General features: G+C 45.1%; 2 protein-coding genes across 2 annotated transcripts in view; one reads left to right on the top strand and one right to left on the bottom strand.

Moving 5' to 3' along the window:
- Nucleotides 1-14,244, bottom strand: part of lrrc75bb (leucine rich repeat containing 75Bb) — a 33,222-nt gene extending 18,978 nt beyond the window's left edge. Inside the window, exons 1-2 of the mRNA XM_069147154.1 lie at nt 13,759-14,244; nt 2,250-2,378 (exon numbers count right to left, since the gene is read on the bottom strand). Coding sequence (XP_069003255.1) covers nt 2,250-2,378; nt 13,759-14,049 — 420 coding nt within the window. The 5' untranslated portion in view covers nt 14,050-14,244. The remainder of the gene's footprint in view (nt 1-2,249; nt 2,379-13,758) is intronic.
- Nucleotides 14,245-16,402: 2,158 nt separating this feature from the next.
- Nucleotides 16,403-22,513, top strand: ggt1b (gamma-glutamyltransferase 1b). Its single transcript, XM_069147135.1, has 12 exons — nt 16,403-16,554; nt 16,926-17,056; nt 17,195-17,284; nt 17,440-17,632; nt 17,722-17,882; nt 18,761-18,910; nt 19,989-20,125; nt 20,562-20,749; nt 20,844-20,971; nt 21,219-21,331; nt 21,443-21,556; nt 22,293-22,513. Exons 1-12 carry the CDS (start codon nt 16,403-16,405, stop codon nt 22,437-22,439), a joined length of 1,704 nt encoding a protein of 567 aa, XP_069003236.1. The 3' UTR covers nt 22,440-22,513.
- The last annotated feature ends 725 nt before the right edge of the window (nt 22,514-23,238 follow it).

The following is a 23,238-nucleotide window of genomic DNA, read 5'->3' on the forward strand; positions in this document are numbered from 1 at the left end:
TGTTTGACCTCCATTTCTTTATTCCTGCAAAAATAACTACAGATGAACTGTTTTTCACATGTTGACCATTTCTTTCTTCTCCTATTTCAAACATTTTCTACATGGAATCATTAAATCAGTTTCCCTTTTTTGCCTTCATCCTCCACGTCTCTCCTCCACCTCTTTGCTTTCTTTTCCCTCTCTGCCTAAATGGAATGGGCTGCGCTGAGCGGGCTAAATCTAATTAATGGCACAACACGACAACAAGAAAGAGGCAATGTGGTGAGAGAGAAAAAAGACAGGGGCAATTTACCTTAAGGCGATTAACCATTCCCACTGCCACTTCTTTTCTTGGGCAACAAACAAACATGCTTCATGCTTCACAACATTCAGCGCTGCTGTTTCAGCTGCTCGGATGACTGAGCACAACGTCACAGCAGCGCATACTGATTTACAATGTGAGAGTATTCTTAGAAAACGTGCAGTCTGGAGGAATCAACACAGTCTCTAACTGTGCAGTGCTGTAAGTCTATCAGTACTGTTAGACATTAATCACAAGTCTGAGTGCATCAAAACAAAGCATTGATTGGATAAACTGTCTCAAACTGATGATCCAGGGCTCAAAACACTCACAAATGATTCATGTATTAGCCCACGATATGGCCTTGAATATATAATCTAAGTAAATCTCAGTGTGCTGGAAAATAGTGGCCACAGAAGCAGCTGCCGGTCCCTGAATCCAGCACACTGCCTCTCTACATCCTCGTCACATCTGACACGGGTCGCCAGCCAGTCAGGAGAACGTTGCTGCCAGCTCCTCACTTTCCTTCCCTTCCTCCTGGGCTTTCCTCGCCAAGGCAAACAGAGATTAGATTAGAGTTTTTTACAGGTGAATATCATCTGGACTCGGTAAGTAAAACCTAGACCGCAGTGACTTTATTTTAAGGCAACCCATCTTTTTCCCAAAAGAGAGAGCAGCTGACTTTAAATAAGTGTAATGGCTGCTGGATCCACTCCAGTAGCTCCTATAGTGCCGTCGCCCTCATACCTAAGGTTGAAATGTACTCTGAATTTTAACATGATCTGATTTGTATGCTGTGCTGCAAGTGAATGAGCTGACAACTAGTCTGGACAAAGAATGATTTATGTCTTAAAGGACCAGTCCTTGTTTTTATGACAACATAAATCTGACTTGAATTCATTTGCATAATTGAAAAGTTTGTGTTAATGATGAAACATCTAAATCGTGAATCTTATACTGCTGAGTTCAGTGTTTACAGATTTTACTGTTATGATCAAACCTTTTCCAAGTATCAAAAAAAACCTTGATAATTTAAAACCAGTGGCCTAACAATAGCTTTTACCTGTCAATCAAGCAGAGGGATACTGTATTTTAATTTAACCTTTGATGAGCAGCACCAATGTACACATTAATAAAACCCTGATTCAGGGAGGATTATTGTCATCTGCATATGACAGTGCAGCTCTTGGACCCACGGCACAAAAGGAAGTTTTCCTTTTGATTAACTATCAATTATATTGCAAAGGAAGGCTGAAATATTCTACACATTTAGGATGAAAACAATGGAAAGTCAGTCATGGAAAGAAAAATTCATTTTTGGAACCCTTTTCCGTCTAATAATTTTCATACAGGCCTTATAAACAGTGAGCGATACACAACACAATTGGCAGCACCCAGTGGCCACCAGCCTCAAAGGGCCCTCACTGCTGGAGCCAACGCTCCGACTGTGGCCGGCGGCTCTGTTGACCTCTGTGAGGTGGCTACTGGGCACCTGCCCGTGCTCTCTAGTGCGAAGCCACCCGAGCAGATGATCTAATATACCTGCAGGTCCTGAGGCACAGCTGGTTCCCATTTCTCACTAATGCAAGAAGAGCACCAGAGCAGCAAGGATGCCGGACCACATGGTGCTGCTGCAGTCGGACGCTGACCCACTGCCTCCCCTCGGTCCTCCCGTTCATCCCTATAACCTCTCATATTTAATCACCTAAATTATCACTCTCGTCTCCGACGAGCTTCGGACTTCTTTGTACAGAGCAAACTGACAGTAGCATGACAACAAATATGACACAGGCACTTAAGCATGGCTAATAAATGCAGACGTGTTGCAGCTTGCCTCTGTTTGAATTGTCATGCTTGTCCTGTTTATTAACGGGAAGTCTGTAATGTTTTAAACACAGAGCTGCTTTTTAGTAACTCCCATGAATGAATGTAACGGTTGAAGGAAAACTGGGTCATGCTGGATTCATACCCTCTTTGGGCACTGCAGGTCCCGGGCCAGGCCGAGCAGCAGCTCATGAGAAACGGGGTCCACCAGGTTGAGAAAAGCTGCGTTCTTGTACAAAATGTCATTGAGCGACGTTCCCTGAAGTCCCAAATCCTGAGAGAATAAAAAAAGAGATGAAAGTTAACTCTTGCTAAAATCTAACGGGCGTTGTAGAAAGTCAGAAAATCATTTGATTAAAACAGTCACGTCTGAACCACACTTTTAATATTCAGCTGACATTTCATGGATAGTTTAATAAAAATAGATTGTAAGCATTTATAAGATTTGTTCATTATCCTCTTTCATTTTGCCCTCTTATCACGCTGTGAGCTGATCAGGGTTTGCAATCAGAGCTGTGTTAACACCCAGCACAGTTGATTAGGGGTGGGGGGGTGGAGGTGGTGTCTCTGTGAGCATATATACAGTATAGATATAGTGTCTATACTGTAATGTAATGTGTCTGTGTGTGTGTGAGAGGCGGTGGGAGGAAAGTTTAAGGAAGTTAAGATGAAAGTGGTGTGTGTGTGTTTTTTTTTCTTTTCGTGACACTTCTTCTGGTTTTTCTTTTCTTGTTTGCAGGTTTTAGTTTTATCAGTTCCCACAGGACTTTCTATCATTTCCACAAAACACAACTCTGAACCATCAGAGGAAAATGCTTTTATATTCCACTTAAATGCACTTCACCTCTCGTCCTTCGATCTTCAAAGTTCCCAATGTAAAAAGATTGCGTGATGTGCACAACAGTTTAATAAAAAACAGGAACCGGGACACATCCCCGGGGGCGGATGATATTTATACCATCCTCAGAATATTTCTATTTGCGGTGACATTGTAAATATACGGAAGCTGCGTCTGCAGGTAATGCTTGGAGTGCTGACGTGTCATTAACCTCCGTGTTTGAGACGTAATGTTTTCAGACACATCAAATGGCCCCACCAGCATGTGGCATCGACTTCCTTTTCACAGAAGACACTGTCACACATGCACGACAAACTAGATTAAAAAAAGCAACAACAAACATCAGGCAAGACACAAAACTGAGCATATGAAACCAAATGAAGAGAAGATGAAAGGTGTGAACGAAGAGGAAAGACAGTCAAAGGAAATCCTTCTTTTTAGCTGTAAAACTATTTTTTTTTCTTAATTCAGCTTAAAAGAAGAGTTTCTTTCCTTAAACACACCGTTTCATTATCGACATGACTGATTTTTCTGCATTTAAAGAACAGAAAAACACACGTCACTGGACCCTCATCCCTTGTTTACAGCGACGACAGTGTTTTATGTTTAGCACGACTAGAAGCTGTGGATGTTAGGATTCCTGTCTGTTCCTAGTGTGTTTTCCTCTGTTTAACCCCGAATACCTTTCCTCCTGTGTCCTGTCATTTCCCTGTCTGTTTTTCTCCCTCAGCAGTACCCTCCTCCAAGCACCGCCCACTACCGCACCTCTCCGGCAGCACAGCTGAGCGGCATTCCAATTGATTACGCCAGCCGCTACTAATACTCCGGTCTCCTGCCCATCTGGTGTCAGTTCGTCCGTTGCCTACCCGTCAACCCGTCCAGTAAGTCCGTTCCGTCTCCCGTTGTTGAGATTACGATTCTGACCTGTTTCCTGTTTCCTGCCGTTCAGTGTCGGGCCACGGGCATCCACCTGAACGAAGAAGATTCCAGATCGTTCCTCGGAGATCATCTGCTGCAATCTTGGCAATCCTGTGTCGAGCTAGGAGTGTCACACAGTCGACCCTGCCGGTTCCGTCCAGTGTCGAGCCACGGGCATCACCTGCACGAAGAGACCCTCCAGTGCGTTCTTCGGAGATCCGCTGTCGAGGTTTGGGGCGATCCTGTGTCGAGTCGCGGACGTCACACAGTCGATCCAACCAATCAGCTCGCTGAGGAGAGATCTGGGGATTCCTCCAGCGGAGCATCGCCGTTCGGCTACGTCACCCGGCCACGTGTCAAGGGGAACCCCGGGATTCCCTCGTGTGGCGAAGCGCAAATTGACACAGACTCTTGGCGTGCATTTCCTGTTTGTTCTCACTGCCCGGGGAATAAAGACCTGATTCCTAAGAGATTTTGCCGTGTGTCTGCATTTGGGTTCGTTGATCCCCTCACCCCATAACAGAACGAACTGACCAGACATGGACCCAGCAACCGCAGCAGAATCCACCTCTGCGGACCAACTGCAGAGGGCTCTTACGACCCAGGGGATTCTCGTCGGGCAGCACCATCAGCTGATCCAGGGACTGACTGACGCTCAGCAGGCTCTCGGCTCCCAGGTGGCCGAGCTCGGGGCTATGATGCGGGATCTCACTCTCGCTCTCCAACCCGTCGCTGTTCCGCCCGTCGCTGGACTACCCGTCGCTGGACCGCCCGTCGCGGCTTCACCTCCTCCCCGTGAGTCATTTGTTCCGCCCCCGGAGCCCTTTCACGGGGCTACACGGGGTTGCCGAGGATTCTTATTACAAGTGATGTTAGTGTTCCGACAGCAGCCTATCTCCTATGCCTCGGACAGTTCGAAGATCTCCTATATTATAGGGTTGCTGCGAGGACGGGCCTTGATCTGGGCTGAGGCATGGCAGACTCGGAACCCAGTAGACTCTACCTCGTTCGCACGGCTGAGGGAGGAGTTTGAAAAGGTGTTTGATCACCCGGAGTACTCCAGTAATGCGGTACAGCGGCTGCTTCACCTACGCCAGGGCTCTACTAGCGCCGCTGAGTTTTCAGTGGAGTTCCGGATCCTAGCCGCCGAGTCCGGCTGGGACGAGAGGGCCCTGCGGGGTGTGTACCAGAACAGTTTATCGGAGGAGCTTAAGGATGAGCTCGCCGTTCGGGAGGAGGCTGACTCTTTAGATGAACTCATCTCTCTCTCCATTCGGCTGGATAACCGGATGAGGGAGAGAAGGCGCGAGAGGACCCGCCGGACCGCCCGGCCGGGCCGTCAGTCTAACTCCTATTCCTGTTTCCCGCTCCAGGCACCCACACGTCGACCCACTCCCGATCAGTTGGACCACACCACTACGACGCCGCCAGCGGACGAGGAGCCCATGCAGCTGGGGAGGTCGCATCTCACTCTGCAGCAGAGGGAGCAGCGCCTCAGGTCGGGAGTTTGCCTCTACTGCGGGGAGCCAGGGCATCGCATCGCCTCCTGTCCAGTTCGCCCAAAAGAGGGGGCTCGCCAGTAGTGGTTGGGATACTGGCGAGCGAATCCACGCGTTTCCCCCATCCCAAGTCCCGCCTGACGTTGCCAGCGAGCCTGGTTTTGCCATCAGGTCCTCTTCACCTCTCGGCCATTATTGACTCTGGAGCCGAACAGAACTTTTTAGACTCCACGTTCGTCTCCAGGCACGGGATTCCGGTGGAGGCTCTGGAGCGGCCGCTGTCGGTGCGTGCCCTGGATGGCAGTCCGCTGGCGACTATTACACACCGAACTCTGCCCATTCCTCTGCTCGTGTCAGGCAATCATCGCCACAAGATTCGCTTGTATGTGTTCCCGTCTCCTCTGACGCCCCTGGTCCTGGGTCATCCTTGGCTCCGGGACCACAACCCCCGGATCGACTGGATAGGAGAGAGAGTCTTGGGTTGGAGCCCGGCCTGTCACTCACGCTGCCTCTTGTCCGCCGTTCCCCAGCATGAGAACATCCCCTGCAATTCTACGGCCGGACCCGATCTATCCTCCGTTCCCCGGGAGTACGCGGACCTGGGGGAGGTTTTTAGTAAGGAACAAGCCCTCTCCCTACCACCTCATCGACCGTACGATTGCGCCATCGAGTTGCTCTCTGGCGCATCGTTTCCCTCCAGCCGCCTCTACAATCTGTCTCGACCCGAGCGAGAGGCGATGGAGCAATACATCACAGACTCTCTAGCCGCAGGAATTATCCGTCCCTCATCCTCCCCTCTGGGAGCAGGGTTTTTTTTTGTAACCAAGAAAGACAAGACCCTGCGTCCCTGCATTGACTATCGTGGTCTCAACCAGATTACCACCAAAAATAAATACCCTCTACCACTGCTAGACTCCGTTTTCGAGTCTCTCGCTGGGGCCACCGTGTTCTCTAAATTGGACCTCCGTAACGCCTACCACCTGGTCCGAATCCGAGAGGGAGATGAGTGGAAGACTGCATTCAACACCCCCCTTGGCCATTTTGAATATTTGGTCATGCCTTTCGGTCTGACCAATGCCCCTGCTGTTTTCCAGGCCCTGGTGAACGACGTTCTTCGGGACTTCCTGAACCGGTTCGTGTTCGTCTACTTGGACGACATATTGATTTACTCTGCTACCCCCAAGGAACACTACCATCATGTCCGTCAGGTCCTTCAAAGACTCCTGGAGAATCGGCTCTTCATTAAGGCAGAGAAGTGCGAGTTCCACGTCCCCTCAGTCCAGTTTTTGGGCTTTATCATAGAGGAGGGGCAGGTCCGTAAGGACCCGGAGAAGGTTAGAGCTGTGACGGAATGGCCTGTGCCCTCCTCCCGAAAGAGACTTCAGCAGTTCCTAGGTTTTGCCAATTTTTACCGGCGATTCATCCGGGGTTACAGCCAGACCGCTCTTCCCCTTACTCGACTCACATCCACCAAGGTGGATTTTAGCTGGACGCCCGAGGCCAACAAGGCTTTTTTGGCCCTCAAAGAACTGTTCGTCTCGGCTCCTATCCTCGCACATCCGGACGAGAAGCGCCAGTTCGTAGTCGAGGTGGACGCCTCTGATACCGGGGTCGGGGCAGTATTGTCCCAAAGTTCAGTTGCTGATTCCAGACTCCGACCCTGTGCGTTCTTCTCCCGAAGACTCTCCCCAGCCCAGCGGAATTACGACGTGGGTAACCGAGAACTGCTGGCTGTGAAATTAGCTCTGGAGGAGTGGAGGCACTGGCTGGAGGGATCAGTGCAGCCTTTTGTCGTCCTCACTGATCATAAGAACCTAGAGTATATACACACAGCCAGAAGACTAAACCCCCGTCAGGCCCGCTGGGCATTATTTTTCTCCCGCTTCAATTTCACCATCACTTTTCGTCCAGGGCACAAGAACACTAAGCCCGACGCCCTGTCCCGTCAGTTTTCCCCGGATGAGGAGGAGCCAACCCCGGACACCATTGTGCCTCCCTCCTGCGTGCTAGGAGCGCTGACTTGGGAGGTCGAGACGGCGGTGCGTGAGGCTCAGCGGACCCAGCCTGACCCCGGAGGAGGTCCCCCTGACCGGCTGTTCGTTCCTCCGTCCGTCCGTTCCCAGGTCCTGCGGTGGGCTCATGACTCCCGGCTCTCCGGCCACCCAGGTATCCGCCGAACCATACACTGGCTTCGCCGCACCTTCTGGTGGCCATCCCTCGAGGAGGACTCGCGAGCCTACGTCTTGGCCTGCACTACATGTGCCCGCAATAAGGCTTCGCACCGACCCCCTGCGGGACTACTACAACCACTCCCCACCCCCCAGCGCCCATGGTCTCATATTGCCATGGACTTTGTCACGGGTTTCACTCCATCGGACCGGAATACGGTCATCCTCACCATAGTGGATCGGTTCTCGAAGGCGGCCCACTTCATTCCACTCCTCAAGCTTCCGTCTGCCCAGGAGACCGCTGACCTGCTGACCCTGCATGTCGTCCGACTCCATGGCATCCCTGTGGACATTGTGTCTGATCGGGGTCCGCAGTTCGCCTCTCAGGTCTGGAAGGCGTTTTGCCGGACCATCGGGGCCACGCCCAGCCTCTCCTCAGGGTTCCACCCCCAGACAAATGGACAGACCGAGAGGCTGAATCAGGAGTTGGAGGCCGTCCTTCGGTGTGTGACCACCGCCAATCCCGCATCCTGGAGCCGTCACCTTCCGTGGGTAGAATACGCCCACAACTCGCACACCTCCGCTGCCACTGGACTGTCCCCCTTCGAGGCCTCCCTGGGCTATCAACCTCCCCTGTTCCCTAGCCAAGAGGTCGAGGTAGCAGTCCCATCGGTCCAGGTCCATGCCCGTCGCTGTAGGCGGGTGTGGAGGGAGACTCGGGCCGCCCTACTCCGCACTGCAGAACAGAACAAGAGGGTGGCAGATCGTCGCCGAGTTCCCGCTCCCGTGTACCAGCTCGGACAGCAAGTTTGGCTCTCAACGAAGGATATTCCCCTTCGTACAGAGTCAAGGAAGCTGTCCCCGAGATTCATTGGGCCCTTCCCGATCACCGCTATAATCAACCCCGTCACAGTCAAACTACAGTTACCAGCCTCCATGAGAATTCACCCTGTCTTCCATGTCTCTCTCCTGAAACCCGTGGTCACCAGCCCATTAAATCCTCCGGCCACACCCCCTCCACCACCCCGCATTATCGATGGAGGGCCCGTCTATACGGTCAATCGCCTCCTCGATGTCCGCCGCAGAGGTAGGGGGTTCCAGTATCTGGTAGATTGGGAGGGTCATGGGCCTGAGGAGCGGTGCTGGGTACCACGTTCCTGGATCTTGGATCCTGAGATGGTTCGCACCTACCATCGACAGAACCCTGACAAACCTGGCGGTTCGCCAGGAGGCTCCCGTTGAGAGGGGGGTACTGTTAGGATTCCTGTCTGTTCCTAGTGTGTTTTCCTCTGTTTAACCCCCGAATACCTTTCCTCCTGTGTCCTGTCATTTCCCTGTCTGTTTTTCTCCCTCAGCAGTACCCTCCTCCAAGCACCGCCCACTACCGCACCTCTCCGGCAGCACAGCTGAGCGGCATTCCAATTGATTACGCCAGCCGCTACTAATACTCCGGTCTCCTGCCCATCTGGTGTCAGTTCGTCCGTTGCCTACCCGTAAGTCCGTTCCGTCTCCCGTTGTTGAGATTACGATTCTGACCTGTTTCCTGTTTCCTGCCGTTCAGTGTCGGGCCACGGGCATCCACCTGAACGAAGAAGATTCCAGATCGTTCCTCGGAGATCATCTGCTGCAATCTTGGCAATCCTGTGTCGAGCTAGGAGTGTCACACAGTCGACCCTGCCGGTTCCGTCCAGTGTCGAGCCACGGGCATCACCTGCACGAAGAGACCCTCCAGTGCGTTCCTCGGAGATCCGCTGTCGAGGTTTGGGGCGATCCTGTGTCGAGTCGCGGACGTCACACAGTCGATCCAACCAATCAGCTCGCTGAGGAGAGATCTGGGGATTCCTCCAGCGGAGCATCGCCGTTCGGCTACGTCACCCGGCCACGTGTCAAGGGGAACCCCGGGATTCCCTCGTGTGGCGAAGCGCAAATTGACACAGACTCTTGGCGTGCATTTCCTGTTTGTTCTCACTGCCCGGGGAATAAAGACCTGATTCCTAAGAGATTTTGCCGTGTGTCTGCATTTGGGTTCGTTGATCCCCTCACCCCATAACAGTGGAGCTGAGGAATAAACATGGTCAGCCTCCATATGAGCTGAAAAGCTTTTCAACTGGCAGGTTGGGGGTTTAAGTGTGTAAAACAAGCTCTATATGCGCTGACATCCCAAACACTTTGGGGCACAGTGGAAGCAAAGAGGAAAACTCCCATCAGCATTTTTCTCCTCCTCCAGCTTTTGAGTTGATTTATTACAGCAGAGATCTGTGAGATTCCCTGACGCCGGGCGATCCTGCAGACCAGCTCTCCCTTCAATAAACCTCATTAAGTGCACACTGACGGTACCACGTGTGTCCAAAAGTGGAAGCATGGAGGATTTGTAAGGATTATCTTATTATGATGATGATGTGTGTTCACCACGTAGCACAGCTGCAGCATCAGATATGATTTTTGTGCAGCTTTGTGAGGGATTCACAGCCGAAACGAACCACATGTTTTAAATACACAAAAAAGATCTGATCCCATTGGATTAATTTGACTGATTCCTAATCATAAAAAGCATGAAATATTCTGCGATTTGTCACCGACAGGATACCTGTGTACACGCCTTCAGATCCCACCTCAAACGTCCATATGAAAGCTGCGTATTGAGTCTGATGTCTGCCTCGTCACAAAAAAAAAAGTCTGAATAAGTCGATGAGCTCTGGACCGCAGAGCATCATCCCACACGGGCAGTTCATTAGAATCCAATTAAATATATTGCAGAGTGCGACAAATCCAGTCCCACAGTTTTGTGCTTCAGTGGAGGAAACATGTCCCGGCTGTCAGGTGAGAGTCCTTCTAACAGTGCTGCTTACACACTTGTTTTTTCCGTGGATGACTGAGGAGTTAATTGTTCATTAGTGGACTCACAACACGTTGTGACCCTTCATGTAATCACATCAAAACCTGAGGTGTAAAATCAAAACCGAATGGCTGTCACATGATAAAGTGAAGTTTCAAAGACACAAATGCAGAATCAGTAGCAACAACGCTGAGTCAGGGTTATCTTGGATGAGGTCAATATGCCTTATAGTATGAGAAAATAGTTTCAACTTATATAATCTAACATGTACAGTGGGAGTATTCTGTCTTAAAAGGACATTTTACTCATATTCATAATAATATTTTTACAAGTGTTTGTGTAAATCTGTCACACAATTAAAAAAAATATTCAACTTTCATCCAATCAGTTTTTTTATTGACATATTATTCACTTTCTACAAAATGAATCTCCAGTATCCACTCTTTGAGTTTTAAATGGACGCTGAGCTGCATCACATTTTTTTTTTTTAATCATATTTATGCTGCAACTACAGACCACATGCAAGTGAAGCCCATCGTATTTAAAAGTCGAACACTTCGGGAAATACATATTTGCTTTCCTTAATGAGGGTCAGGTGAGAAGATCAACACCACTCTCATGTTTGCAGCAGAAATACTGAAGGGGGTCATTCGAATGTTTCGAAGGTCCCATTCCACAGCTCCATATAGAACATAATGGGAATCTGAAAAATATGTTCCCAACTCTGTTTATTTAATATATTATTATTTATACCATTATTAATATTGTGGGTTGAACTGTGGAACATTTGACACTGAAAACATGCTCCTGAAATGAAGCCAGCAGTCATTAGCTTATTGTAGCATCCAGACTGAGAACAGGAGGAAACTGCTCTCTCCTTAGTCCACAAGATCCACCTCCAAGCATTTTAAAGCTTCCTAATAAAAACATGTTCAAACTGTACAAAAATGCATTTCTGGGTCCTGTTGTCCAGCAGGAAGTTACACAAAGAAAAAACCTCTGTAAACCATCATATTTATAACACATGTTGATTAGTGTGCTAGATAGAACATTGAGTTATACATGTTTCCCCATCTTCAGGCTTTATGCGAAGCTAAACTAAGCTAATCTAAGCAGCAGCTGGTTGTAGCTTTATATTTAGTGCACAGATGTGTTTCTTTAAAAGCTTCTCAGCTGGATTGGAGTCAATCATTAACCCTTATTCTAACCTATTATTTCTAACCTAAATGTATATTATTAGATGGATAACAACCATAATCTGCATTTTCTTATGGAGGTATTTGAAGTTGAATGAAATAAACAAATAATGATGTGTCGTGAGAGCTGATCTTAAACTTCAAAAAGGTCTTCATGTACAACAGAGAGCACTTTAATTAGTGCTGCGCGTCAGTAACTCAGTGTTCATGTTGTAGAGTGTAATTGATATGAGTATTTGCTGATTCTTTGTTTACTAATGAATATCTAGAAGATCCCAAACTAATTAACTTAATGGCCCAGAAGGCAGATGTGGGCAGATACAGCGGGGGGGGCCGGTGTCACTGGCTCCTTTTTGTAATGACTTCCTCCATATGAAAGAAACATGTTCCAGCAGCCCCCATCTCAAGGTGATATCTCCAAATCCATCCATGAGGAGGAAAAGCTGCTTTACTGCTGAAGAACAACAACAGGAGATCTGCTGCCAGTTTTCTTGAAGTATTATTAGTCAGACGCTTGGCTTCAGCCCGACGACGTAGCAGTGCTCCGGCTTCACCTCACTGAGCGATGGAGAGGATTCGTGCTTCGTGAGCAGTTTAAATGGAGAGAGATGCCTCTGTTCACGACTAACAGATCTACATGTTGATCTTTAAAATCATTTTTTATTAAAACGTAAGACAAGACTGACTGACTGCTTTAATAAACATAGACACTTAGAGGAAGCACGAGTCACCTCCTGCTTCATATGAATAACAAGCTTTACAATGAAGATCAAATATTCACCCCGCACCTATCCTGTGCTCAGTTACTGGTTTCAGTGTCAAGCAGAGGGACCCCCTCCCCCCCCCCACACGCACACCTCCTCCTCCCTTTTCTTTATTTTTTTTCAGAGCTTCCCATCAGCATTGTTTCCCGCTTTAATCTGCACACATCTGTCTAATTTATTGTACAGCAGCGTACAGATGGGCAGGAGTTTTCATGACAGCGGGCCCTCTTGATCAAAACTGCTTTTGTCTGAACTTCAGAGCTGTTCTCCTTTGATCAATGCGCTGCTACCAGAAGGCAGCGGGAAGCTCAAGCTGAGCTCGAATAAATACTTCTTTTTTCTTCTCATTTCTCTAGTTTGGATAAATCCTCACAAAGTAAGGATTAAACCAGGGAAGGTGTGACACAGGAATGAGTAAAAGATAAGACCTTACCTATAGTTTGTGGCTATGAAGCTGTGAAAAAGAGGTGTTGGCACAATACTGTGCAACAGGGACAGAATAGCACTATTTAACAATACCGCATTAGAGCATCCATTGAGTATGGATAAAGTGCTCCTTCATGAGGGGATTTGGATATTTCATATTCTTTCTCATGTATAATTCAAACCTCCTACACATACAGCTTTCCATTCATTTAAGCTATTTACTTAAACCGTAACCGTTAGTTTAAAAAAACGTCATTCTAGACCCTAAAGTTTGCTGCATTACAGCATGAAAGCAACATGGATTCATTACAGCAAGTCTCTTTGCTACAGGGCCCAACATCCACAGTGATGCAGTCATCGCTGTGTGTTTGGAGCTGACTGGATCTCTAGAACATGATAGGCGGTTGATTTAAACAGAATTTACCAGAGGAAGAATCCAACTCCTTGTAAGTGCTGCTTTGTGCTCAGGAATATTAAAGAAAGGCGGCAGCGGAGGCTGCGGTGTCTCTAGCACACTCGCTGTGTCAGCATGTCCTCTGACTGGCTAACATTTAGAAGAAGTTGTAAAAAGTAGATGATTAAAAGAATTTAACTTTTGGGAAAATTATCAACACACCAGCACTGGTGGGTTACTGATGGGAGTGTGATCATGATATCACTGCCTCATTCAGTGAAGTCACCTTTAATAAGGATAAAACTACTGAACTGTTGCATTTCACAGACACCTGTAGTTCAAGCATGTGCAGACTAGTTTCACACGAGTTTAAATACAACAATCTACAGCCATATGACTAAATGCACTTTAACTCATGAATAAAGACAACTTTTTGTAAACAAACTTGCCTTACAGCGTCCATTAAACCATCCTTCAGAGGAACAGTGGAAAGTCATAATTCACACTGTATGTATCTCTAAATGCTGCTGTAGCGAACAAATGTCCCCTTGGGGATTAATAAAGTAACTACCTACCTACCTAATGTCCGAATGATAAATAATGTCAGTCCTTTACCTTTCGGAGCACTTTGAGCACTTCTGCTGCCTGCTCCGTCTTCTGGTCCCGGAGGAGCCTCTGGATGTCCCGGACCCACGCCACCCGTCTCACGTATGGGCTGTGGTTGGTTTTCCGCAGCATCCCCGGCAGCTTGTCGGACTTCAGCATCAAGGAGGTGAACATGAAGTCTCCGCCGGACTTGACGCCACTTCTCTCGCTCTCCGCGGGAATATCATTTCTCTGGCGTCTCCTCTTTGACAATTTGCTGTCAAAATCAAGACTTCGCTGTCTGGTCAACTTAGAACCCATCACTCCTGAGAGGATGTGTCGGTGGTTGTGAAAGGGATTTTACAACACGCAGCCAAAACATCACACTTACAACTTGCAACAAGATGCGCCCAAATAAGCGAAATAGTGTTTTCCAAAGTTTCCACGCGCCCCTGAACCCTAAAGTATCATCATCATGTGCGCTCCGTCTCGCCGTCGTCCCCCGCCTGCATCCAGTCCATCACTGCCGGAGCTCTCTGGCATCCTTTGCTTTACTCGGAGCTGGAGTTCTTCTCAGCCAATCAGATCGGGGTTTGCTGCACAGCCTGAGAGTCAGAGTCGTGCAGGAAACTGTTCTCAGCTTAGTTTTCTCACTTGAACCCACAGCATCAACACAACATCTTTATTTGACAACTGAATGAATCAAAGGAGGGAGACTTATTCATTCCTGACAGTTCTTCATTAGTTAGATAGATAGATAGATAGATAGATAGATAGATAGATAGATAGATAGATAGATAGATAGATAGATAGATAGATAGATAGATAGATAGATAGATAGATAGATAGATAGATAGATAGATAGATAGATAGATAGATAGATAGGGTTAGGGTTAGGGCTCCCTGTGTCAAAGTTGAGAAAGTCATCAGGTCCTGTCCCAGCTGCTCTCCACCTATTGGCCTGGCTGCTTGTTTAAGTGACCCTTCTCGTCCAGCGCTGCACCCCTCCACACGGTTCCCCCGCAGTTTGTTCTTAGTGTTCTTTCCTTCCCTCATGGCAGATGTGATCTTCTCCCTCGCAGCCCTGAAAGCCTTCATCTTCCTGGTGAGGAGGCACTTTATTTAAAGCTTAAATATCAAAGGTTTTCTGAGCCATCATACAAGAAAAAAAACAAACATTAATGCGAGAGTTGCGTTGCGTTAGAGCTGTAAAACAGGGCCCTTCTTTAAAGTGTTGACTACATATCTGTCATAAAATGAACCAACAGCTAACTGAGGCCACTGCTGGTTAATATTTGTTCACAGATTAGTGGAAGTGTCACTGCAGATAAAGAAACTTTCATCCGGCAGATTGTTTTTTACTCTCAGTTTCAGGGCCACGCACTAATGCTCTGTGTATATTAGAAGTTTATGTAAAGATGGAGTTCAGATGACTAATTATTTGAGAAGGACTGTCGTCTCGGCTTGTTTCTCTGTCTGGATTTGTTTTTTACCCCCACTTGTAATGCAGGTTAGGTGTTTTATGATGGAGTGGGTTAAAGTTTAATGACTTTGTGATGGTTAAATATTGAGACCCAGTAAGTCTATTACCTATCAACCGCTGCAGATTGAGTCAAACGCACACATCGACCACCTGCTGCAGAGGTCCCGAAAGGAATCAAGGTAAGACAGAAAATAGTTTAAGATACCGGAGAAGGTTCATCTCAGTCATCTGAAGGGTAAAAATGTGAACGCAAGTCTAAGACTAAGGATTGCTGTGAAAGTGTTCCACATGTTGTTTCACCTCACAAATTTTCCTCTTAACCTTTAATTGTTGAAGTAATTTTTTGCTTTTAGATCTGAAAGTAGGCAGCAGTTTAGTATAAATGGTTTGTGTACAGTAATTTGCAACAGTATTTCTTGCACTGTGCAACTAAATCAATTCACTTTCCTGTTATGTAATCTGGCTTCTTTCCTTTGACAGACCAAAGAATCTGCATGACAGTACGGGCTTCAGGGTTCGGAGGTATTATTCAGCTAAAATATTGCGGGCTTCTGCTTTCATTTGCCTTATTTGCTGCAGAAAGCCGAACCAGGAGGGTTCACTGATTACCTCACAGTCAGATCATCTCAAAAATACAAAACCGTATGATTCAGACAACTTCACTTTGTCAGAATACACAGCTACTTCAAAATCCATCTGTCATTTCTGTATGCTACATTATTTTAAATATACATGTCAACCTGAGTATTTATTTGATCACCAGTTAGCTGCGTGAACAGAATGTTTTATTCTTCTAATCAATCAACCTTTTCTTTGAACAGCCTGGTGTTCAGAGTTTAATCTCAGTGTAATGATTGATGGAGGAATTTCTATACAACCTTCTTATATAACTGATATTTCAGTAAACCTTGTAAGTTTGAACTGTCATGTGTGGTATCACAGTGCCTGACATTTTCAACGTAACATTTCTCAACCTGTGTTGTATGACATTTGTATTATATGTAATTTCTAAATTATTAATATTTTTGATCTATTTGATGTGTAATTCTTGGTGGTTTGACTTGTTTCTGTTATATGTTTTGCAAAGTGCAGCATTTTGCAGTTGTATTTTCATACGTTTTAAAATACAAATTATGTTTTTTTTCTTTGTCAGGTATTAAATACATGATTTATGGTGATTGAGTTAAGAAAATGGTAAAGAAAACAATAATTATTGCACTGGCGATGCTGCTGTTGGCATCTGTTGCCACTTTTGTGGGTGTCTACTTCGGTGTGGGGAGAAGGAAGTCGTACCTGAAGGCAGCTGTGGCAGCAGATGCTGGGATGTGTTCAGAGGTCGGCAGGTGAGAGTTTGTTTAATTTGATCCCATAAAGAAACAGATTTATGCAAACATGCACAGTAGCTTGCACATACAGCAATATTAGCATGTGCGCACGCACGCACGCGCGCATGCACGCACGCACACACGCACACGCACACGCACGCACGCACGCACACACACACACACACGCACGCACGCACGCACACACACACACACACACACACACACACACACACACACACACACACACACACACACAAAGATTTAGCAAATGAATCTGCTTTATTTATTTCTGTCTCTGCCCACACAGAATCTTAATATCTTAAGTCTTAATATGTGTAAAAACAAATCTCCTTCCCTCCCCATGTGTTTTTCCATTATCGTGATCACAGAGACGTGCTGTTGAAAGGGGGGTCTGCAGTAGATGCCTCTATAGCTGCTTTATTGTGTGTTGGATTAATGAACGCTCACAGTACGGGCATAGGAGGGGGGCTTTTCTTCACCATCTACAACGCAAAAACTGGTACACGCTCACTCGAACACGCATCTCCACCACAACATTTCTCTGTTGTTTGCTTTCCCACCAACACAAGTCCATACAACTTCCTGATCATCAGGACCCTGAATTCCTTTCCTGATATATGATGCCTACTGTACACAGGGACAGTTGAGACCATTGATGCCAGAGAGACGGCACCACGTAATGCAACGGAGAACATGTTTGGGAATAGTACAGATTTGTCCCAGAAAGGTAATGTTTACCCAGCGCTATCAGACATGGAAATCAGTTGTAGCAGTAAAGAAGATTACCTTGTAATAAAGATAGAAAGATTAGTGGCCTAAAATAATGTCTGAATAACTTATGAGGCAGCAGTATGACTATAATATGAATTGGTTTTATTTCAGGAGGGTTGTCCATTGCTGTACCAGGGGAGATTCGAGGTTACAAGATGGCACACCAACGACATGGTAAACTGCCTTGGAAAGACTTGTTTGAGCCGAGCATTAAACTTGCAGTAGAAGGATTTCCTCTGGGCAGAGCGCTTGCCTCTGCCTTGTCCAGACACAAGACCACCATCATGAATAATACAGCCCTGTGGTGAGAGGAAGTCCCCTTTAATCACTGAATCTGGTTATTTGACTGTAACTTAAAATACTATACGTCTTAAATAATCTCTCTTCTTTCAGTGAAGTGTTTTGTGGGAAGAATGGTGACGTCCTAAAAGAAAATGAAACTATCACATTTCCCAAGCTAGCAGAAACCTATAGGAGAATAGCTGAAGAAGGTCCTGACTCGTTCTACAGGGGAACACTGGCTGAGAAGCTTGTGACAGATATTCAGGCAGCAGGTAGTATTTTTTAAACGTCCAAAAAAAGGGTACCTTTTGTTCATATAGTCGTCATATAAATGAATCCTGAAGCTCTCAACACTTTCATTTAGATTAGAAAAATGCTTGACCGATGGTCAATTATATAACCAAAAGTATGAAGTCACATCATTTAAAGAAAGTTCCTGTTCCTCATTAGGTCCCAACATCAAGAACGCTGCACTCACTGTATATATTGTTCCAGTATATAATGCACTATGTTGACTTGAATTCAGACTCAGAGAAACACACAGAACAAGCCAACTATTAACAGCAGCAATAGTGAGTTTTCACTTCTTGGAATTTGGAAACAAGACTCATCTTTTAAATCCACCCTTAAAGAAAACACATGAGTTACCCATGTTTTCCACATGGGACACATGTGAATCACATGTATAACACATGTTAACCACATGCTGCAACATATAATAACGTGGTAACAAGTTTGATCTTCACACATTTCACCATGATAATGTTCCAAAACCACGTTTTCAATGTGCACAAACATGTGTCACATGAGATCACGAGATCACATGAGATCACATAAGTTTTTGCACATACATGTATTTTTTCTGTAAGAGTAGACTTTCTTTAAAATCACAACAAACATTTCCACACATTAAATCATGTTCCTGTACTCACAAAAGAAAAATACATTATCATTCTTCTCAATATTACCACTGCAAATTTCCCAAATAATAATTTGCTAAAAGACCAAAGGCTAAATATACTATATATATATATACAGAGTATGCATATGCTCACACGCACCTCTGCACATTTAGTCTTCAGGGTACGGGGATTTGAATTACCAGTTCTGTCAAAGTGTGCATTCACAGTGTTTGTCAATGTGTGTTTAGGCGGTATCATCACAATGGAGGATCTGGAGGATTATGTGCCAGTCGTGGATGAGAACCCTTTAAGGGTGATTGTGGGGGAGTACACCATGGTTGTTCCCAATGCCCCCGCCAGCGGCCCCGTGCTATCGCTGATATTAAACATCCTGAATGGTAAGCCTTGATGCTTTATCCAAAAACCTTCCCGAGTGGGAGAGAATGTGCTTTAATGTGAGCTGCCTTCACTCTGCCAGTCGCTCTCACATAGAAGACTCAGCTGTAAGCAGCATGTTGATCTAGGCTAACTCCACTCTGAAAATAAAAAGCTTTTCTGACTTAAAGAGCAGTTTGACGACATTGTAAAACACAGAGTTGTAATTTTCTGTCAATTGCAACAAATAAGATTCCGGATATAAGCAAAGACAAAATCTGAAGGTATCATGCAAAACATGTAATACACCTGGTAGGCCACAAGAGGACATGTCAGTGTCACACGTGTCAGTGTCACGTTTTGCCCTTACACTTACAGATGAGATTTTGGCTTATTTTAGCAATTTAGATTCAAAGATAAGTGCAGTCAATGTCTTCATACCTGAGATACTCTGCAGAAAATCTCATGGATGTTGCTTATCACATTATTCCTACATTTTTCATTTATCAGTCTCATCATATAACCATGACGTATATCACTTCTGTACATCATTATCTGTCTGATTTAGCTGCTGGTCATAGATTTAAACATTGGCCATAAAGCCGAGCCGTTGGTGTGTGCAGACACCGTCTCAATGCTTCAGTGTCTGCCTCTGAGGATTAGATGAGCAACCTCCTTCTAAAATAATTAATCTCCCCAAACCTTTCCTTTCCTCGGACTGGCCACCCACTCGCTGCCCCTCTGCCTCACACCCTCACACTAATCTGGCCAATTTATCTCTAATTGGACACAGTTGAGCGGTCAAAGCTTCACACACACATTTCAGTCACTGGTCCAAACTTTCATCCTGATGAATTAGCGTGACTCCTTCCTCTGTCCGACAGCTGAAACCCATCAAACCAAACCTCTCTGGTTCCCTCAGCCTTCCTCCTGTTGCCCTCGGTGGTCCCATCAGCTTCACACTAAATAAAAACACAGCAACAGTTTGGGTCAGGTTCATTTCGTCTGTCTCCTTTCCCACCTGAGCCGCCATCTGAATGAAGACAGATGGGTGAGGCTGGACTTTAAATTGATTGCTAATGACTGTTGTATTTTCTACAGGGTACAACTTCACCTCAGACAGTGTGGCAAGCGCTGAGAAAAAGATCCTAACCTACCATCGCATTGTGGAGGCCTTTCGTTTCGCGTATGCAAAAAGAACCTTGCTCGGAGACCCGAAGTTCCTCAACATCACAGATGTAAGATCATGTCTGCTTGAAACACATACAAATTAGCTCCTCTTGTAAATTTTGAAAATAATTTCCAATGCTGAGCAGCTAAAGGTGTATTCACATTATTATGAAATGTACCTTTTGTGTGTGACAAATGTCAAATTTGGTCAACTTTGAGCTGAGCTGCACGAAACTTTGAGGCTGAAGGAATTCACTGTTGGAGACAGCCTGATTGGACAGAAATAAAATGAGCCTACTTCTGAATTTCCACACCTTTACAGTAACAAACATAAAAAGATTATTCTCTTGGCAAAGTACCAGCAAGTAGATGCAACTACCAGGTTATTTTACAAAATTACTTGGAGTGACTCTGAGATTTAGATATGTCATTTCAAGGTTTGGCACATGTCTATTCATAGTTAAAGTACTGCATTTGAATCTAACTAATTCTTCTTCCCTAAAGCTCATCCAGAATTTGACTTCCAGTTCCTTTGCTAATGACCTCCGTGAAAAGATCACTGATGACACGACACATCACATGAACTACTACGAGCCCGAGTTTTACCTGCCTGAGAACCATGGGACTTCACACCTGTCTGTACTAGCAGAAGATGGAAGCGCTGTGGCTGCCACCAGCACCATCAACCAATTGTATGACCTGCCTAATACACCAGGAAACGTATGACCTAATCAGTGTTATGCCAACAACTGGCCTGATATCTTAACAGTTCTTGTTTTCATGTAGTTTGGGCTCCAAAGTCATGTCAAGACAAACTGGGATACTTCTAAACAACGAAATGGACGACTTCAGCTCCCCACTCATCACAAACGGCTTTGGTGTGCCTCCTTCACCGAACAACTTCATCAGGCCAGGTTAGATCATGACATTCACATTCATGCCTCTAGAAACACACATACGGGTCTCTCAACACGATAGATTAGCTTTTCAACAGCTGACTGGACCAAGAAACACAGATGTCAGCATGTCCTTCTTGGCATTGTGCATCAAATAATGTATTTTCTGCATGAAGTTAAATAGATTGTGAGACTATGACAAAGGAGCAAAGGAACATACACTTGTTTTATTTGCGCTTAATTAACCGTTAAATTGTGTTAAAAGGGAAAAGGCCAATGTCTTCAATGTGTCCAACCATCCTCTTTGACAAAAACAACAATGTTAAGATGGTGGTCGGAGGTTCAGGAGGAACAAAAATCACTACTTCTATTGCTCAGGTAAGACAACAAGGTGTAAACTGCTCATATTTAATGTCATTAAGTAGACGAATTAGCAGTGAACTTCTTTCCTCTTTAAATGATCATTGTTTGAAATGTTTGTTGTTTTAGGTGATTCTGAATGCCCTGTTCTTCAAGTACGACCTGAACAAAGCCGTGTCAGATCCGAGGCTTCACAACCAGCTGAGTCCCAACGCCACTGTAGCAGAGCCCGACTTTGACAAAGTGAGTGTCACAAAAAGCAAACAACATTGATATATGTAACTAATAGCAGGGTGGTGTGGAAATGGAGGGAGACAATAATTCATCCAAAACCTCAGCAGACACTGAATCCTTATACGTCTGCCACGACCAGCACCAGAGACTCTGTTCATCACATTCACCTTCAGGGATCAATACAATGCAACAACAACAGAATGCCAATATTCTAATTTGTGGTCTGACTAAAAATAAGCATATTAACAAATGTTGTCTCTGTTTACAAAATGACAGCAAATACTGACTGATTGGTTTTATAATGTTTTTAAATAGTTTGTGAAACCTGCGGAGAGGAAACTTTACTGAATGCTGCGAACGCTTCCTGATATAATATCTTTCAGAAATGCATCGGCTTTTCCTCATTGTTGCTCCGGCAACAATAAAAACTAAATCGACTCGTCCTAATCCTATTTTCTCAGATTTTTTTAATTATTAAAAGTAGTTTTACAAAATACACACATCACACCACAGCATTATTGATAGATAGATAGATAGATAGATAGATAGATAGATAGATAGATAGATAGATAGATAGATAGATAGATAGATAGATAGATAGATAGATAGATAGATAGATAGATAGATAGATAGATAGATAGATAGATAGATAGATAGATAGATAGATAGATAATTACTTTATTAATCCCCAAGGGGATTTAAAAAAAAACAAATTGTATTGATGTACGTAAACGTCTGTTTATAGAACATCCTGGAGGGTTTGGAGAAGAAGAATCACAAGACAGAATTCCTCCAATCGACCGGAGCAGTGGTGCAGGCGGTCGTTCGTCATGATGACGGACTACATGCTCAGTCAGATCCTCGGAAGTGGGCGTACGCAGCCGGCTATTGAGCTCATAAACACACCTCTGATTATACCGAGAGACTGCAGCTGTGGGAACTTTGACACTAGTGGTGCAACCTGGGAGATTAGAAATTTAATAAAGCTCATTGTTGTTCTGTGACAAGCTGCAATAATGTACTTCATAACATACAGTACCTCAGTGGATTCAAATGTCACCTCATCATTTAATTAACGAATTCACAAGACATTGCATGTTATTTTTAGGGATAACTTTACTGTTGTTGTTTTTTTTTAGTTGAAAAATGAAACAAAAACAAAAAAACAAATAACCTGTAAATGCTGAAATCCAAATTTACTGACAAGACACAGGCAGCCATAAAATTATATAATTCCCGCCTATTTATGAAGCACTTTTGCAAATCATTGGCAGTGTAAAGCCGTTTCCTGTTACTGTTATCCAGTGAATATTTGATATGTTATTCTCAGTGTTGGACAAAGTATTCAAATACTTTATTTAAGTTAAAATACTCCATTAAAAATAAAAGTCCCGCATGAAAAATCCTATTTTAAAAGTACATAATTGCTAGCAGCAAAATATAGTTGCATAAAAGTAAAAGTACCGGTTTGGTCCATCTGACTATGATATATATGATATATTATTATGTATGACATAATACTGAAGTGTCAGTGTGTGAGCAGCATGTTCCTGTTGTAGCTGCAGCAGGTGGAGCTAGTTTGATATATCCAGTTTTATAAGCAGTGTCAGCAGATAAATCTGAGGGGTTTTTAGATCATTAATTGGATCTACAAATTGTTTTCCGGTTTTGGACTTTTTCTCTGATTGTTG

Source organism: Embiotoca jacksoni, unplaced genomic scaffold, assembly GCF_022577435.1.
Source record: "Embiotoca jacksoni isolate LCO1_2020_lvr unplaced genomic scaffold, fEmbJac1.0.p SCAF_131, whole genome shotgun sequence".
Classification (NCBI taxonomy): Eukaryota; Metazoa; Chordata; class Actinopteri; family Embiotocidae; genus Embiotoca; species Embiotoca jacksoni.

Coding starts and splice junctions, on each gene's coding strand:
- ggt1b (XM_069147135.1), top strand. CDS start 16,403: ATGGTAAAGAAAACAATAATTATTGCACTGGCGATGCTGCTGTTGGCA. Junction 18,911..19,988: donor GATATTAAACATCCTGAATG/GTAAGCCTTGAT, acceptor TATTTTCTACAG/GGTACAACTTCACCTCAGAC. Junction 20,126..20,561: donor AGTTCCTCAACATCACAGAT/GTAAGATCATGT, acceptor TCTTCCCTAAAG/CTCATCCAGAATTTGACTTC.